The sequence below is a fragment of the Ruditapes philippinarum genome, unplaced genomic scaffold (genome assembly GCF_026571515.1).
Source record: "Ruditapes philippinarum isolate M1 unplaced genomic scaffold, ASM2657151v2 ctg63_1_1_1_1, whole genome shotgun sequence".
Taxonomy (NCBI): Eukaryota; Metazoa; Mollusca; class Bivalvia; order Venerida; family Veneridae; genus Ruditapes; species Ruditapes philippinarum.
In genome coordinates this window covers 228,065-247,653 of record NW_026866221.1, presented here as the reverse complement: position 1 = coordinate 247,653, position 19,589 = coordinate 228,065, and the positions used below count along the sequence as shown (strand labels likewise).

At 34.8% G+C, this 19,589-nt stretch overlaps 1 protein-coding gene across 2 annotated transcripts in view; it reads left to right on the top strand.

The window, feature by feature from the left end:
- Positions 1-12,628, top strand: part of LOC132731792 (centlein-like) — a 151,999-nt gene extending 139,371 nt beyond the window's left edge. Inside the window, exons 34-37 of one of the 2 annotated variants that reach the window (XM_060718050.1) lie at positions 1,822-2,007; positions 7,805-7,999; positions 8,482-8,556; positions 10,023-12,628. In XM_060718050.1, the coding sequence (XP_060574033.1) occupies positions 1,822-2,007; positions 7,805-7,999; positions 8,482-8,556; positions 10,023-10,142 (576 nt within the window). In that variant the 3' untranslated portion in view covers positions 10,143-12,628. The remainder of the gene's footprint in view (positions 1-1,821; positions 2,008-7,804; positions 8,000-8,481; positions 8,557-10,022) is intronic. The other variant, XM_060718051.1, reaches the window with a different exon arrangement.
- Positions 12,629-19,589: the final 6,961 nt, after the last annotated feature.

The following is a 19,589-nucleotide window of genomic DNA, read 5'->3' as shown; positions in this document are numbered from 1 at the left end:
ATTAAGTTTTAGTAATTAACATCAGTTTAACCCATTACACGATATACAAGCCTTTTAACGCCTTTTTCACCCCCACCCCTCCCCTTTTTGTTGTCTCAAATGGTGAAAAAATGCCTTATTTAGACCCCGAACACTTGTTTTTGTTTGAGAAATGTTGTTAAAAAAAGTGACCACTTTTTGGCGCGGCCCCCCATCCAAAAGATACATCAGGGGGTTGCCAGAAGGGGGATGTGCCCCTTGTTTGAAGGGGGGGCAGAGTCCCCCTCATCGCCAAGAAAATTTTGGACTTGTGAGAGGCTATAAATGACCCCAGATTGATCATAAGGTAACGTGTAACCAACGCTGAAAAGCATTTGACTCCATCTCAATCCATTGAGAAGTTGCAGCACTTTAAAATCAATTTTGATGGAAAAAATCAACGCAAAATAGTGATTTTTGGCAATTTTGAGATGTCCCCTCGTTGCCATGGCAACAGAAAATTTAAGCCTGAGCATGTTGTTGCAAGGGCAGTGGTCCAGTCAACATTTGTGCCAAGTTTGGTTAGTGTTGAAGCAGTTTTTATAGTATTATAGCAATTTGAACTTGTAACGGTAGAGACTTTTTCAATGAAAACAGCCATTTTTCACAAAATGCCCATGAAGTAATGGGTTAATCAATAAATTTTTATATTTCCATGAACTTAGTGCTTTACAGCAAAGACATGATTCTTTTTAGCTTGTCGGTTTGAAGAAAAATTGGAGCTATTATGATCACAACATCATTGTCATCATGTAAAATCTTTAATGTAGCCCATTAGTCAAACATTTTAAAATTTATCAACATAAAACTTGAATACTTGCTTACTTTGACCAGGTGCAGCTATTACATAAGGTAGATAAGGGGCATAGTTCTTAATGCAATATTTTTGAAGTTATATCCCTTTTTAACTAAGATTTTTAGCTCACCTCAGCTAGCTGAGGGTGAGCTTTAAGAATCGTTGAATGTCCATCGTTCATCCACATTTGTTCATTAACACTCTAGTTTTTTGCCTCAATCATCATCAAACTTTGTCAGGATGCTTGTCTAGTTAATTGCTCTGTTGAGTTCGAACATGGGTCATCTCGAATGAAAAAATAGAAAAATCTTGTTAACTCTCTTGTGGCTACTGTTGTTATCCAAATATCCTGGAAATAGGTCTGTTAGTTTGTTTTGATGATTTTTGGGTCAAGTTTGAATATGGGTCACCTGAGGTCAAGAACTAGGTCACACTGCCCAAATATGGAAAACCTTGTTAACACTAGTGGTCACATTTTTGACTCAATTGTCATCAAACTTGGTCATGATGCTAGTCTTAAGTAATTGCTAGGATGAGTTTGATGTGTCAGGTGAGCGATCTAGGGCCATCTTGGCCTTCTTGTTTGTCCAAAGTGGTTATTTAACAGTTGTGCATTAACGCAGCATGTGTGTTCTTATTTTCATTCTTGTTGGTAGATCAGTTATCGCTATTGTTACTATACCTACTGTCTTAATGAAGTGACTAGATTGATCAGCAGGGTTAAGGCTCAGATTCATAAGTTTGAGTCTCGGACATGGCACTTGTTTTTGTTTGAAGGTTGAGAACAATACAAATATTACCAACCATTTTCAACTGCCATGTCATATGGGTAATGTGGATGAGTGTTACACGCTGGAAAAAAAAATACATGGAAGAAATTGTAAAATTTAAGACCACTTTAGATCTGATCATTTGGTAAATGCTTGCGATAATGTGTTAACTTGGTCGTAACCTAACTAGTGTTATAGTCAAGTCTTCTAAATAGTTATGTATATGTGTGTTTACAGAACAAAATAGTTGTAGACAGTCAGGTGAGGAAACAGGAGTTAGAGACTTCACTGTCAGAAATGGAGAAACTGGCAACTCAGCAGATGAAGAGTCTAGCTCGAGAGAGTGAAGAGGCCCTTGAGACTGCCAAAGAGAAACTACGTGAAATCCATGAAATACTACAGGCATACCAAAGATTTGTACGAGTATGTTATTCTGTTAAATTTTTCAAAACTTATTTTTAACATTATAAAAGGTTGTGTTTGAGGTAGTAAATTTAAAGGAATTTCACCTGTCAATTCTAGACTATATGTATAAACCTATCAATGAATGCTGCTCATTTAGTTTTCTTATTGTTTAAATTGTTGTTTCAAATTAAATACAAATACAGGAAGTTTTACATAAGGTTAACCAAGAGCACTACATAGGTGTGGCAATATACGCCCAAATGCAAATTTGTTTAAAGTGAATAATATTTAAAGTAATCAAAAATAATGTTTAAACAGAGGATACCCATTTATAACATTTGTCCGCAACATGTTTTATTTCAATTATCAATATTAAGATCTATATTGATACATGCCAAGGAGCTGTCCTCTTGTCACATGAGTACTTAGTGACAATTATATATGCCACAGCTTTCGCAGTGGAGTACTGACCCCAGACATGCCCTTAAAAAGCAGAGTGGTGATTATTTATCTCCATGCAATTGTTTTGGAGTAAATATACTCACTGAAAACAACAATAATGTTGGTTTTTAAATGATAAAAATCAAAGAAACAATAGATATATAGATAAATGATAAATACTTACAATACTTATTATGCCCCCATTTCGAAGAAAAGGGGGTATATTGCTTTGCACTTGTCGGTCCGTCGGTCCGTCGGTCCGTCGGTCCGTAGACCAAATGGTTTCCGAGTGATAACTAAAGAACCCTTAGGCCTAGGAACTTCAAACTTGGTATGGTGATTGGTCATGACCAGTAGATGACCCCTATTGATTTTGGGGTCAAGGGGTCAAAGGTCAAGGTCACATTGACCTTGAAAGCAAAAACGGTTTCCGATCAATAACTAAAGAACCTTAAGGCCTATGAACTTCAAACTTGAGATGGTGATTGGTCATGACCAGTAGATGACCCCTATTGATTTTGGGATCAAGGGGTCAAAGGTCAAGGTCACATTGACCTTGTAAGCAAAAACGGTTTCCGATCAATAACTAAAGAACCTTAAGGCCTAGGAACTTCAAACTTGGTATGGTGATTGGTCATGATCAGTAGATGACCCCTATTGATTTTGGGGTCAAGGGGTCAAAGGTCAAGGTCACATTGACCTTGTAAGCAAAAACGGTTTCCGATCAATAACTAAAGAACCTTAAGGCCTATGAACTTCAAACTTGGTATGGTGATTGGTCATGATCAGTAGATGACCCCTATTGATTTTGGGGTCAAGGGGTCAAAGGTCAAGGTCACATTGACCTTGTAGGTAAAAACGGTTTCCGATCAATAATGAAAGAACCCTTAGGCCTAGGGACTTCAAACTTGAGATGGTGATTGGTCATGACCAGTAGATGACCCCTATTGATTTTGGGGTCAAGGGGTCAAAGGTCAAGGTCACATTGACCTTGTAAGTAAAAACGGTTTCTGATCAATAACTCAAGAACGCTTAGGCCTAGGAACTTCAAACTTGGTATGGTGATTTGTCATGACCAGCAGATTACTCCTATTGATTTTGGGATCAAGGGATCAAAGGTCAAGGTCACAATGACCTTGTAAGTAAAAACGGTTTCTGATCAATAACTAAAGAACGCTTCGGCCTAGGAACTTCAAACTTGGCATGGTGATTGTTCATGACCAGCAGATGACCCCTATTGATTTTGGGGTCAAAGGTCAAGGTCACATTGACCTTGTATGTTAAAACGGTTTCCGATCAATAATAAGAGAACCCTTAGGCCTTGGAACTTCAAACTTGGCATGGTGATTGGTCAAGATCAGCAGATGACCCCTATTGATTTTGGGGTCAAGGGGTCAAAGGTCAAGGTCACATTGACCTTGTAGGTAAAAACGGTTTCTGATCAATTTACTAAAAACGCCTAGGCCTAGGAACTTCAAACTTTGTATGATGATTGGTCGTGACCAGCAGATGACCCCTATTGAGTTTTGGGTCAAGGGGTCAAAAGTCAAGGTCATGACCAGTAGATACTTTATAACCCTTATTAATTGTTTGATCACTGGGTCAGAAGTCATGCATAATAACCTTATCACATGACTAATTGGCTGCTGATAGGGGGCATACATGTTTTACAAACATATCTTGTTTATAGTAACAATGTACATCAGATTGACAAGTTGGATAACTCTGCCTACCATATTGACAGAATTATGCCCCCTTTGGAACTTAGAAATTTTGGTTAAAGTTTTTTTGTAAAGTCAAATATCTCAATTATTGCTTGAGATATTCAATTGAAATTTAAAATACTTATTTATAGTAACAATGTACATCAGTTTGCAAAATTGCATAACTCTGTCTGCAATGTTTGCAGAATTATTTGCCCCTTTGAAACTTAGAAACTTTGGTAAAAAGGTTAATGGTCTTCAAAGATATTTACTTTACACATGCACTTAGGGTCATAATTGGAGGGTCATAATTGTATGTCACTGACCAAGGTCCATAACTCTATCTTGCATTAAGGCTGATTCATATCCCCTTTTCTACTTTAAAATCTCTTGGTTAATGTTTACATGCAAGTTTTACATATCTCAATAACTATTAAAGATATTTATCTAAAACTTCACATATGCATTTAGGGTCATAATTGTAGGTCACTGACAAAGATCCATAATGCTATCTTGCATTTAGGCTGATTTTTCTCCCCTTTTTCAACTTAGAAATTCATGGTAAAGTTTTGCTTGTAAGCTGTTATCTCAATAACTACTGAAGGGTTTGCGCCTTTTTTGGGACAATTTTATGCATTCATAATAATAAAGCAGTGATTTACTTGATAAAACATCTTAATAACAAGCCTTTGTACCTTTTCTGTCAAATTTATGTATTCATAGGTAATTAGTATTATTATACTCAATAAAAAAAAAACTTGTGACATTACCTTCCGAATAGTCAAGCCAATTCTGTATAATTAGACTCTCTGTAAGGCCTATAACATGAATTTATAAAAAAAAATTAGCCCTTTTGTGAACTTAAAAAAATTTAACAATATCAAGGCTCTTTTACTATCAAGCACTTAGAATAGTCGAGCATGCTGTCCTACAGACAGCTCTTGTTATATAAGGACTTTGAATGAGTCAGTGTGACCTTGACCTGTAATAGTCCAAAACTGTGCTCTGCACATCATCTCAGTCATAAATAAATATATATATTACTGCCAAATAGATTTAATGTCATACCATCAGTTTAAAACAGAGCAGACACAAAATTTTGAAACTAATAAAAAATGACTTAGTGTGACCTTGACCAGAGAAAAGACAAACCTGCGCTCAGCACATCGTCTCATTATGGTTAACATTTCTACTAAGTAGTTTCATTTTCTTTCCACAGGTTCAAAAGATACAGACTGGAAATGAAAACTGCTATATAAATCTATATAAATCAATTAATCCTAGGGCCAATTTTGGTCTTAGGAAGTCCGAACTTGCGTTCTGCTCACCGTCTTAATATAAGTAATATTCCCGCCAAAAGTTTTAATTTCTTCCCTTCAGAGTGGACACAAAATTTTGATATTGATTCAAAATGACTAAGTGTGGCCTTGACCTGAGGAAGGTCAAACCTGCACATCATCTCATTATGTTGTAAACATTTCTGCCAAGAAGTTTTAATTTCCTTCCACCGGTTCAAAAGATACAGACTGGACAAAAAAACTCCTGTATAAGTCTATATCAATTAATTAATCCCCGGGGTGGGGCTAACTTTGATCATAAAAGTCTGAACTTGTGTTCTGCACACCATCTCAATATAAGTAATATTTCCGCTGAAGAGTTTTAATTTCTTTCTATCGGTTCAAAAGATACAGGGTGGACACAAAATCTTGATATTAAAACAAAATGACTTAGTGTGACCTTGACCCCAGAAAGGTCAAACCTGCGTTCTGCACACAGAAATTTTTTCGGGCGTATAACAATGTATTTTATTTTCATTTGTATTCTTCTCTGAAAATATTTGACCCACTCATGTAGAACATAATTTATTATTAGAGGAAATTCATGTAAAAAGTAACTTTGTTTTCTTAAAATACAATTTTGTTAAATTATTTCTATCATTTGTAAAACAAAATTGATTTAATTAAACCAGACTGTGAAATCTAATAAAGTTAAGCCATAATGAATATAATTAAACAAGTTTCACAGTATAACATGTTTTCATTTACTTATTTTATTATGCCCCACTTTTCGAAGAAAAGGGGGTATATTGCTTTGCACTTGTCGGTCCGTCGGTCCGTAGACCAAATGGTTTCCGAGTGATAACTAAAGAACCCTTAGGCCTAGGAACTTCAAACTTGGTATGGTGATTGGTCATGACCAGTAGATGACCCCTATTGATTTTGGGGTCAAGGGGTCAAAGGTCAAGGTCACATTGACCTTGTAAGCAAAAACGGTTTCCGATCAATAACTAAAGAACCTTAAGGCCTAGGAACTTCAATCGTGGTATGGTCATGACCAGTAGATGACCCCTATTGATTTTGGGGTCAAGGGGTCAAAGGTCAAGGTCACATTGACCTTGTAAGCAAAAATGGTTTCCGATCAATAACTAAAGAACCTTAAGGCCTAGGAACTTCAGACTTGGTATGGGGATTGGTCATGATCAGTAGATGATCCCTATTGATTTTGGGGTCAAGAGGTCAAAGGTCAAGGTCACATTGACCTTGTAAGCAAAAACGGTTTCTGATCAATAACTAAAGAACTTTAAGGCCTAGGAACTTCAAACTTGGTATGGTGATTGGTCATGATCAGTAGATGACCCCTATTGATTTTGGGGTCAAGGAGTCAAAGGTCAAGGTCACATTGACCTTGTAAGCAATAACAGTTTCCGATCAATAACTAAAGAACTTTTAGGCCTAGGAACTTCAAACTTGGTATGGTGATTGGTCATGACCAGCAGATGACCCCTATTGATTTTGGGGTTAAGGGGTCAAAGGTCAAGGTCACATTGACTTTGTAGGTAAAAACGGTTTCTGATCAATAACGAAAGAACCCTTAGGCCTAAGGACTTCAAACTTGATATGGTGATTGGTCATGATCAGTAGATGACCCCTATTGATTTTGGGGTCAAGGGGTCAAAGGTCAAGGTCACATTGACCTCTAAGGTAAAAACGGTTTCCGATCAATAACTAAAGAACCCTTAGGCCTAGGAACTTCAAACTTGGTATGGTGATTGGTCATGACCAGTAGATGACCCCTATTGATATTGGGGTTAAGGGGTCAAAGGGCAAGGTCACATTGACCTTGTAGGTAAAAATGCTTTCAAATCAATAACTTAAGAACCCTTTGGCCTAGGAACTTCAAACATGGTATGGTGATTGGTCATGACCAGCAGATGACCTATTGATTTTGGGGTCAAGGGGTCAAAGGTCAAGGTCACACTGACCTTGTATGTTAAAACGGTTTCCGATCAATTAACTAAAAACGCTTAGGCCTAGGAACTTCAAACTTTGTATGATGATTGGTGGTGACCAGCAGATGACCCCTATTGAGTTTTGGGTCAAAGGTTAAGGTCATGACCAGTAAATACTTGATAACCCTTATTAATTGTTTGATCACTGGGTCAGAAGTCATGCATAATAACCTTATCACATGACTAATTGGCTGCTGATAGGGGGCATACATGTTTTACAAACATATCTTGTTTTATTTAGAATTGAGCACAGGAGATAGTGAAAATTTTACAGTATAACATGTTTTCATTTACTTATTTAATTTTTTTTAGAATTGAGCACAGGAGATAGTGAAAATTTTACAGTATAACATATTTTCATTTACTTATTTAATTTTTTTAGAATTTAGCACAGGAGATAGTGAGACGCACTCAGCAGACAAGATTATCTGTGAAGGAACTGGAACACAAGAAATTAGCAACAGATAAATCGAATGCTTCTATGAAACGTGCCCAGAACCTTGCCAAAGATATACTTAACCTCAGTCAGTCTGACCTTGATGAGATTATGAGTGCTGATGGAGAGCATACTAAATTGGTACACTCCAGCCTTATTATATATCCCTTCAAATGCACTTGCTTATCTTTGTTCAATTCATAGAATTTTTTTTTTAATTTAATAAACTCTTGTCAACATTTATTTGCTAGACATTTTTTTATTAGTTATATTAGAATGTACACTTAGTTTACTATCAATTACATGTATTAATTGATTTTTAAAGCAGTTTCAGTAAAGTGTCAATCTTTTTGGGTTTTCTTTAGCAAGATTAAGAATGAGATTAGATTTATTTGTTTAATTGTATTCAATATAGAATATTCTTACATTTGAATTCATATCTCTCAAAGATGCAGACAAATCAGAAAAGAAATCTATGCATTATATTCTAATATGAAATTTACAGTAAGATAAAGGCAGTGAGAAAAAGAATTGATTTTCTTACACAATTATCAGACGCTGTATTTATAAAAAAAATAAGTTGAGGGTCACCCATGTGCAACTAAAACATTCTTATTTTAAAGGAATCAGAGCTTGAGTCAGAGAAAAGGAAAGATAAGAAATGGACCAAAAGAGTTGAAAGGACACAAAATAGCAAGGTATGAGATTAATACTTATTTTGTGTAAGCACTTAAAATAGAGACAAGTTTGAATTTCAATCAAAGTTAAGTTTGTTTGTTTATGTTTTTAGCTCACCTGTCACAAAGTGACAGGGTGAGCTTTTGTGATCGCTTTTCGTCCGGCGTCCGGCCGTCCGTAAACTTTTACTTTAAATGACATCTCCTCAAAAACCACTATGCCAATTTCATCAAAACTTCACAGGAATGTTCCTGTGGTGGTCACCTTTAAAAATTGTTCAAAGAATTTAATTCCATGCAGAACTCTGGTTGCCATGGCAACCGAAAGAAAAAACTTTAATTATCTTCTTTTAAAAAATCCAAATAGCTAGAGTTTAGATATTAAGCATGAAACATGTTCTAGTAAGTGTCTACAAAGTTTGTTTAAATAAAAGCCCTGGTGTCAAAACTGGCCCCGCCCCAGGGGTGTCATTGTTTTTAACTATATGTGTATAGTAAAAACTTAAAAAATCTTCTTTTAAAAAAACCCAATGAGCTACAGCTTAGATGTTTAGCATGAAACATCTTCTTATGGGTGTCTACCAAGTTTGTTCAAATAAAAGCCCTTGGTTAAAATTGGCCCTGCCAGGGGTAGGAGAGGGCAGATCATTGTTTTTCATTATAAGTGTGTACATCATGAAACATCTTCTTATGGGTGTCTTCCAAGTTTGTTCAAATAAAAGCCCTGGGGTTTAAACTGGCCCCGCTCTGGGGGCCTACATACAGGTGAGCGACCTCAGGGCCATCATGGCCCTCTTGTTTAATTAGGTTTTACGTCACACCAACATATCATAGGTCATATGGCAACATTCCAGCTTTACTGGTGGAGGAAGACCTCGGGTGCCTTTCCGTGCATTATTTCAGGCATAAACAGGCACCTATGTTCCGTTAGCTAGCTGGATAGTTTCCTCACATGAAAGAATCCAAAGTCCCTGTTGGGAGTCAAACCCCAAAGTTAAGTATGTATCAATGTCCTTTAACATGATTGTAATACATTGTAATGAAATGATTGAAGTAAGTTAGTGCATTTTAACAAGAAGCTGAATTGTTCTAGTAGAAATTGCATGTAGTATAAATGAGCCGTGTCATGACAAAACCAACATAATGGGTTTGCGACCAGCATGGATCCAGACCAGCCTGCGCATCCGCTCAGTCTGATCAGGATCCATGCTGTTCGCTATCAGTTTCTCTACTTGTAATAGGGTTAGTAAGCGAACAGCATGGATCCTGATCAGACTGCGCAGATGCGCAGGCTGGTCTGGATCCATGCTGGTCGCAAACCCATTATGTTGGTTTTGTTGTGGCACGGCTCAAATGATCATCCTTCCTGTGCTGCACTATGATTTTATGTCAAAACTTGAACCTTCTCCACTAGGGATAACCTTCACATTTAATGCCAACATACTGTTAAGAAATAATCATTTTCCCCCTTTATTTCTAATATATAGGATGATTTTGCAATGGCACTGATGGATTTGTTCCTACAAAAAATGGAGGAGAGGGTGGAGCTTACTAGCAGACTGCAAGCTAGACACAGCCAATCTGAGCAAAGCTTACAAATGAGCTGACCAATCACATCATCTGGTTCATGTATAGAATCAAATTGATATTATTTCCATAATGTGCATTCCATTTTTATTTATGTTTCTCATTATCTCATAACCAGATTAATCTGTATCCGTCCATGTGCTATTTTTTGATATTATTGACATGTTAGTAAATTATTCCAAGTACAGTAAAAACCCTCAATGAAGACCACCATTGGGACTGGACAAAAATGGCCTTAATTGTGGGGTGGTTTTAATTGTGGATATTCTTATCATTGTTTACTTACTTTTTGACCTAAGTCAATTTTAGTCATTTTGTATGAACAAACACCTACAAAAACAAGATTAAAGTATGTTATAATATCTAATCTGATGAAAGAAAACATATTTCTAAAGTTTAAATATTAAATTCTCTTTGGTCAGATTTCAATTTTGATTATAATATGATGTACATAATTCCCTATCATATGATGATATAAGAAATTAATTCATTACAAAATGAATTTTCCTGAAAGCAACATTAAACCACAGTGACTCAAAAATTTACTTTCACACCTTATTTCATACAATGATCCAATAGTAACAGTTTTTGACACATTGTGAAATCAAGTGTCATGCCTGAGAGCATTCAAGCAGGTAATAACAACAAATTTGTGATCTAGGTACGTGTTGACTTTAACATCAGTGGTCTTAATAGTGGGTTCAAATACAGAATGAAACATAGATTGGGACTGAATCTGGTGGTCTTATAAGTGGATAAGCAGACTGGCCTTAAATACAGATCATGTAACCATTAACATAAAGAACAGAAAATTCCAATCTTTTAAAAAAAATGGTCTTAATAGCTGGGTGGTCTTAATTCCAGGGTGGTCTAAAGTAGGGATTCTACTGTACACAATTTCTTTCATATTCAAACAAACCAGCCTTACCAGTAAGGCCCCCACGGTTACACGTTTAAATGGATTTGTTTCGATTTTCATTCGTAAACGTTTATGATATTGTTTACCATTTAATCGAAATGACCATATTATCTTACAAATATCTTGATCATTGCCTGTAATCATGGATTTTATCAATTCTTTTTGGTTTATTCCAAAGCAAAAAACGGAAAATGGGTGTTTACAACCCTCCACACAGCATTGCTTTGCAATAATCGCTCGTGACATAATACATGTTTTGTAAATTTGATTTTTCTTTGATCTTTCAAAAGAGAGAAATAGAGATTCAATGCAGAAAATTTGTGCCGACACAATTGTGATGACCCTTGAAAATTATTTGTTTGTTTTGTACATATGTTAAAAATAGAAAGTAAGTCATCATCTGGCGACTCAAATACATGATGTAGTAAAGTACATAGAAATACCACCGTTTAAACGGTATCGTTTCGGTTCTTACCAATCGTGTAAACGTTCACAAAAAATTGTAAACGTGGGAGCCTTACTTACCAGTACTAGTTTTACTCGAGAGATTTTGAACATATATTGCTTTGTTTGAAAGAAAGGGAGTTGTAACCAATTTGCTGAACCAATAGGACACACACAATATGACTGTGATATGTATTTTATATATGTATTTAATGTATTAATTTGATGTATATATGTAAGTACAGTTTGAAGAGTAGAACTGGTGAAAGAACAAAAACTGTATTAAATATTATATTATAGTTTAGAATATATAATTTAATATGTGTAGTCTGTATTGTTTTTTTTTTCAGTAAGTAATTTTTTGCACATTTTATCAAAGCTTTATATTATTATATTCCATTTGTTCTAAACATTAAAATCTGTAATGAATCTCTAGTTTTGATCTTTTTGTATAGAAATTTTGATTCAAGTTATTAATTAATGTGAAATTTTAAGTGATTTTTATTTGTGTTGGGTACGATACATGCAAAATACAAAGTCGATAAATACATGTCTGTTTAGAGTCGACTAAATGTACAACTGAAATACTGGCATTGAACCCAAATAAGCATGAACCAAGATAACGTGAGAGGTAAAGTTATTGAGCAGTATGTATTGTTATACCTAACAACAAGTAAATCTTACCTCTACACAACAAGGCTAGAACTTCATTCTATTCCGTCTAGTTTCTATATGCTTACTTCTGAATGCTAGTATTTTGCTTAAATCATTACCCAAGTGTTAACAGTTGAATGCAGGACCAATTCATTACCTAAAATATTACAAGTATTTGGGTTTAATTGTCTTAATTAATGTTACTTTATATCTTTATTATCAGATGCAAAGTTTGAACAGAACTCTGTAATACATAAAATATTTTCAAATTCTGTAATTAAGAGTGCAAGTCAGTTATGATTGAAAAGGTTTTATGTTTGGTGATTTTCTACTTTTAATTCTGTAGTTATGAAAATAATAAAAAAAAATATTGATTAATAGAAAACATTTTCAGTGTTTTATTTCCCCACTTGTTCAAGTTGGTAACTATGGTTTCCCCTTTATTATTCAATTATATCTTTCACTGTATATCCTGCTGACGTGGGTTGTAGTAAGATCAGTCAAACTTCACCGCAACTCATAATCCAGCAAGCAAGCTATCCAGCTTTCACTTTTAATGTACAGTGTATAATCGAATTAACAACAAAATTGAAATCATTTTAGTCTCATCACTTTAATTCATGGCATACATGCAACAAAGACATAAAGCAAACCAACAGTCATTTAATACAGATTCAAGTTAGATAGTTATAAATTAGCACATGATTCATACCCTCGTTATCAATGTTGGTTCACAGTTGGAAAAGACAATAATGTTTGTGCAATATCACAGTAACAAACAAGAATTTGTAACAGAGTTACCAACATCCCCCACCTCAGGGAAGTTATATGAAGCATAAAATTGTGCTATTTCAAAAGATTGAGGTATGGATCTCAGGACTTTCAGTCCAAAATTATGATGATTGCTAGATCTGCAAAAGCAACAATAAATTTATTAACACATGTAAAGAAATAAAATGAAACACAGAATTTAAAAATCTATCATGTTAAGCTTTGACCTTTAAGCGTTGCCTTTGTCCTTGGAGGTAGGGGTGCAGGTGTTGTGCATGACAAATCATCTAATTATTGTAATTATTTTGCCAAGTTTTTTCAAAATCCCTTAAACTATGAAGAAGTTATAGATCGGACACAAAATATACCCTATCACAGACAATGTTAATCTTTGACCTCTAAGTGTGAACTTGGAGGTAGGGACCCATGTTTTGCGCCTGACATATCTTCTTATTATTGTGATCATTTGTGCAAAGTATTTCTAAAGTCCCTTGATCTAATAAAAAGTTATGGACTGGACACAAAATATATCCTATAACAGACTATGCAAATCTTTGACCTCTAAGTGTGACCCTGACCTTGGAGGTAGGGACACAGGTGTAACGCATGACATATCATTTTATCATTGTGACTCTTTGTGCCAAGTATTTTCAAAATCCCTTGTTCGATGAAGAAGTTATGGATGGGACACAAAATTTACCATATAACAGACTCTGTTAACCTTTGACCTCTAAGTGTGACCTTGGAGGTAGGGGTGCAGGTGTTGTACTTGACATATTGTCTTATTATTTTGACTATTTGTGCCAAGTTATTTCAAAATCCCTTGAACTATGAAGAAGTTCTAGATTGGACACAAAATATACCCTATAACAGTACCATGTTAATTTTTTTACCTCTAAGTGTTACCTTGACCTTGGAGGTAGGGATGCAGGTGTTGGGCATGACACATCATCTTATTATAGTGACTATATGTGGCAAGTATTTACAAAATCCTTTGATCCATGAAAAAGTTATGGACCAGACACAAAATATACCCTGTAACAGACTATGTTAATCTTTGACCTCCAAGGGTGACCTTGACCTTGGAGGTAGGTGACCCGTTGTTGCGCATGACACATTGTCTCATTATTGTGAACAATTGAGGCAAGTATTTACAAAATCCCTTCAAAATTGAGAAAGTTATGGACCGGACACAACATATACCCTCAAATAGACAATGTTGACTTTGAATGAGCAAGTGCAACCTTGACCCTGGAGGTAGGGTTTAGATGTTGTGCATGACACATCGTCTTATTATGACAAACATTTGTGCCAAGTTATTTTAAATTCCTTTGATAAATATTAAAGTTATGGACCGGACACGAAAGTGTGACGGACGGAAAGATGGACTTTCTAACAGGACAGTAATAATGTGGCTACTCTATTGTTCTCTCTATTGTTCTTTTTAGCTACACAAAAGAAAATAGCCACATAAAAGCATTACAGAATGAATGACATCAAAGTGAAAGAACAGTTACCTATTGTCCCTATAGCCACATTATTACTGTCCCGCAAGAGAGGACCGCCAAGTGGAGCATTATATGCCAAAAAGTGTTTTTTTTAATAAGGATGAAGCATTTGTAAGACATGGGAATTTAATAAAGTATTACCTCCTTCAAAAAGCAATCCTCCTTTATAGCTGAAGGAAGAACCTTCATATAAATATATACAGTTGCTGTTTCCAAAGCACCACCATCAAGTTGTTATCTTGTAAGTAAAAAGGCAGAAAGACGCCAGGGATATAACATAATATAAGCAAATTTTTTAGGGCATATAATTAATGTACTCAATATAAGTTATCATCCTATGAAGTTTGACAGTTATAAAACTATTAACAATATTAAGGTCATTTGATATTGACCTTGTGACCCCAATATACATATGGATCTTTTATTCAATATAGGCAATCATCCTAAGAAGTTTGAACACTGTAAGCAAAATGAAACTTGTGTTATGCTCCAGAAGGCAAAATTTTCAGTGTTAAGGTCATTGTGACCCTGACCTTTAATCTTATGATCCTAAAATCAATAGGGGTCATGTATTGGACATGGTTGTTCATCCTATAAAATTTTACAGCTGTAGGTTGATTAGTTCTTCTACTCAATACTGACAATCATCCTATGAAGTTTGAACAGTGTTGGCCAAATGGAACTTAAGTTATGCTCCGGAAACTGTTTTCAGTTTTAAGGTAATAGTGACCTTGTGACCCCAAAATCAATAGGGGTCTTCTACCCAATATGGACAATCATCCTATTAAGTTTGAATATTGTGGGCCAATAGAACTTAAGTTATGCTTCGGAAACCAAATTTGTACCAGAGGGACGGACAGACAGACAGACAGACAGACAGACAGACAGACAGATGCAATGGGGTATAACATAATATGCCAGAGATTATTTCGTGCATATAATAAGATCTTGTATCATAGATCAACAAGATGACAAGAATGATAAATACCTTTTTGTGATTATTTAAGTTCATCTTATTTTAAATATAAAATTTAATAAAATTTAAAATTTAGTCTTTCGTTATGCAATGAAATATTCAAGTCAAGTTATCAGTATGGAGATAGGATTAAATTTTGGACTGACACCCGTAACGTTTTAAAACGTTCACATTTTTTCAAACCCTAAAAGCGGGGTCTGAATTAATGAAGGAAACCCGAAACGTTATAAAACGTGTGTTTTTTCAACAGTCTTAAAAACTGTAACGAAAATCAGCGTAAAAGAATTAAGTAAAGTCTTATAAAGCGTAATTTCTGATAAATCTTACTCATAAATATGTTTCAGACTTTCTTGCGAACGAGGAATATACCGTATACGATATGGTCGTTTATCGTATAATATTGAAAACACAGTCATTTTACGTTATGGGGATAGGTGTTTGTTTGCTGTAAAATAAAAATCTCAGATAATTATTAATGCACATTTTGAAGAAAATACGTTTTAGTATGTTACTGGTTATTATGTAGTATAGGTAAATACGTGTAAAACCGTAAATGAGAAGTTACCGTTAAATGACTGAAACGTAGAATTCTGTAAAAATGATTAATCTAATTAGCAATAATTAATCATCTTGTCTTTAGAAAAATGTCATAAATTAGGTTTTGACAATTAAGACAAACATATCTTCTATAAGGTAAAACATGTTTTTGAAGCCTTATTATTAGTAAAATGGAAAAACGCATGGTTGAAATAAGTTAGTGTTTGTAGCTTACTTTACCTAAAATTGATTTGAACTAAATTACCAATTTTATTATCCAATTATATGTTTAATAAACGATCAGTGACACTCTTAAACTGATATTTATAAAAATGGCATAGTACTTTTAAAAAAACTTGTTTCTTAAAACATTTATTTTATTTACCATATTTTGAAAAATGCTTTGAAAGTAGCTAATGCAAAATAATGTGATGCAAATATTGCTCGGTTTCCTACAACAAAACAATATCCGCTTTTGAGAATAGAAAATTTTTACATGTTTTATTACGTTTTGGGTGTTCTTTCGTAATATAGGGTCGGTTTTTGGAGAAACGAAAAAACCATACGTTTAAATACGTTACTGCCACGGAAAGGATATGAAGTATAATCACAGATATTTTTTTAAAAGATTATTAAAGGAAATCCACAAAAAATCTATCGTCAAAACATTGGTTACATACATATTCAAAAAATAAATCTTGCTGTGCTTCATTTATCTTTGCTTTATCGTTTCTATATCAAGTTTAATAAGTCTTTCATCTTATCTTGCTTATATAAAACATCAAATGTTAGATTCTTATTTGCCAAAGCGCAAAATTCTGTAATCTATAGTGTTCTAGTAAAAACTATGGTTTGATCTACCATGAAAAATAACTTCATTGTTGAATGAAAAAAGGAAGTTAATAAAATGAACAGGAGGTAACATGCTTTTTAAACTTTTTAAAACTGCATATACATACAGGTGAGACAATAAATTTTCAAAGATATTATTTTTAGAATTTTTTTTAAATATGTGTATTGACCTAATAGCAAAGAGTGAAGACGACTAAAGATGAAATGAGCCGTGTCATGACAAAACCAATATAATGAGTTTGCGACCAGCATGGATCCAGACCAGCCTGCGCATCCCTGCAGTCTGATCAGGATCCATGCTGTTCGCTATAAGTTTCTCTACTTGTTATAGGGTTTGTAAGCGAACAGCATGGATCCTGATCAGACTGCGCGGATGCGCAGGCTGGTCTGGATCCATGCTGGTCGCAAACCCATTATGTTGGTTTTGTCATGACACGGCTCAAATCATGTTCCGGCTGATCTTGGTCTGCACTGGTGACGTCTGTTGATTTTAGCAGGCTAAGGGATAATAAAATTTAAATAACTGATGTTTGACTGAACTATCAACTGACTGAAGTTGACTGAACTATCAACTGACGAAAAGTCACTTCAAATAAATCTCATTATCTTTCATTACTGGGTATAATATTTAAGAGAACTGTATTTGCAAACGTGTACTGTTGCTCAGATGAGATTTCTAGTAGTAGAGATTTATTAGTTAGATTGATCATTCCTGTCCTTGAAATGGATGTCGGGTAGTTGTTTCAACTTATTTGCTGCCTGAAACAAAAATAAACAACATGTTATTGGAGTTTTGTTCACAAAGAATATAATCATTTTGTACTTCTTCAGAAAACGAAAACAAGAGGGCCATAATGGCCCTGAAATTGCTCACCTGAATTTAGAAACTCTCCATGACAAGGAACAAGTAATATTGTTAACTATAAACAAAAGCAGATATAAAATCTAAATCTTAAACTGATATCACAAAGTTCATATTTGTATCTGAAATAGTGCATGTGTAAAAACATTACTGGCTGCTACTGCTAAGGGAAAACAGTAGTTCCAAAAGATGTGTACATGTAAAGAAAATCAATGAACCCCCAGGCAGGGCTAAATTTGACCCCAGGGCTTTTATTTGAATAAATGTGGTAAGCACCCATTAGAAGATGTTTCATGCTTAATATCTAGCTCTAGTTTTTTTTGGTTTTTTAGTCCCCTACTGGTTTACCAGAGGGAACTTTAGGTTTACCCTCCGTCCGTCTGTACAAACCCAGAGGTACTCGTGTGACTTGGAGAACAATGGGTAACAATAAATTCTCTTTGATCCTATTCATTCCGTTTTTACTTGTGTGTCTTTTTTTAAGCCTTGTGTGACTAAAAATGGCCAAAAAGATCAAAGGAAAAGTCACATAAGTACCATTTTGTGAGTACATCCGTCTGTCCGTCCACAAAACTGGATCCCCCGATAACACAAAAAATACTAAAAATATTTTATGAAACTTGATATATGGAGATACTGCATGTCTTTTCCTCTTCCTATGTTCAAAATTCTGGTTTCTATGGCAACAAATAGACTGAAAATATGGCAACTTAAACACATAAACTGGATCTAGTGATAATGCAAAAAGTACTGGAAATATTTGTATGAATCTTGAAGTATGGGTAGATGGCAGTCTGGAGATTATACACGTCTTTCTTTTCTTCCTATGTTGAAAATTATGGTTACTATGGCAACAAATAGACTGAAAATATGGCAAATTTAACACATAAACTGGATCCAGTGATAATGCAAAAAGGACTGGAAATATTTTTATGAAACTTGAAATATGGGTAGATGGCAGTCTGGAGATTATGCATGTCTTTTTCCTTTCTTCCTGTGTTGAAAATTCTGGTTGCTATGACAAACAAGAGGGCCATGATGGCCCTGAAATCGCTCAGATTAGAAGATGTTTCATGCTATATATCTTAGCTCTAGCACTAAAGGTTTCTTAAAAGAAGATTTTTAAAGATTTTACTATATACATAAAGGAAAAACAATGACCCCCTGGGGCGGGGCCAATTTTGACCCAAGGGCTTTTATTTGAACAAACTTGGTAGACACCCATTTGAAGATGTTTCATATTAAATATCTAAGCTCTAGCTATTTGGTTTTGTTAAAAGAAGATTTTTTAACTTTTTACTATATACAAATAAGGAAAATCAATGACACCCGGGGCGGGGCCAATTTTGACCGAAGGGCTTTTATTTGAACAAACTTTGTAGACACTCACTAGAAGATGTTTCATGCTTAATATCTAAACTCTAGCTATTTGGGTTTTTTCAAAGAAGATTTTTAAGTTTTTTCTATACACATATAAGGAAAATCAATGACTCCCGGGGCAGGGCCAATTTTGACCATAGGGCTTTTATTTGAACAAACTTGGTAGACACCCATAAGAACATGTTTCATGCTAAATATCTTAGCTCTAGCTCTTTGAGTTCTTTAAAAGAAGATTTTTAAATTATTACTATATGCATATAGGGAAAATCAATGAACCCGAAGGACGGGGCCAATTTTTACCCCAGGGCTTAATTTGAACAAACTTGGTAGACACTCACTAGAAGATATTTCATGCCAAATATCTAAGCTCTAGCTCTTTGGGTTTTTAAAAGAAGATATTAAAAGTTTTTTCTTTCAGTTATAATGGCAACCTGAGAGTTCTGCACAATTGTTAAAAGTGACCACCAAAGGAACATTCCTGTGAAGTTAGAATGAAATTGGCTTAGTGGTTTATGAGGAGATGTCATTTAAAGTAAAAGTTTACGGACGGACGGACGCCGGACG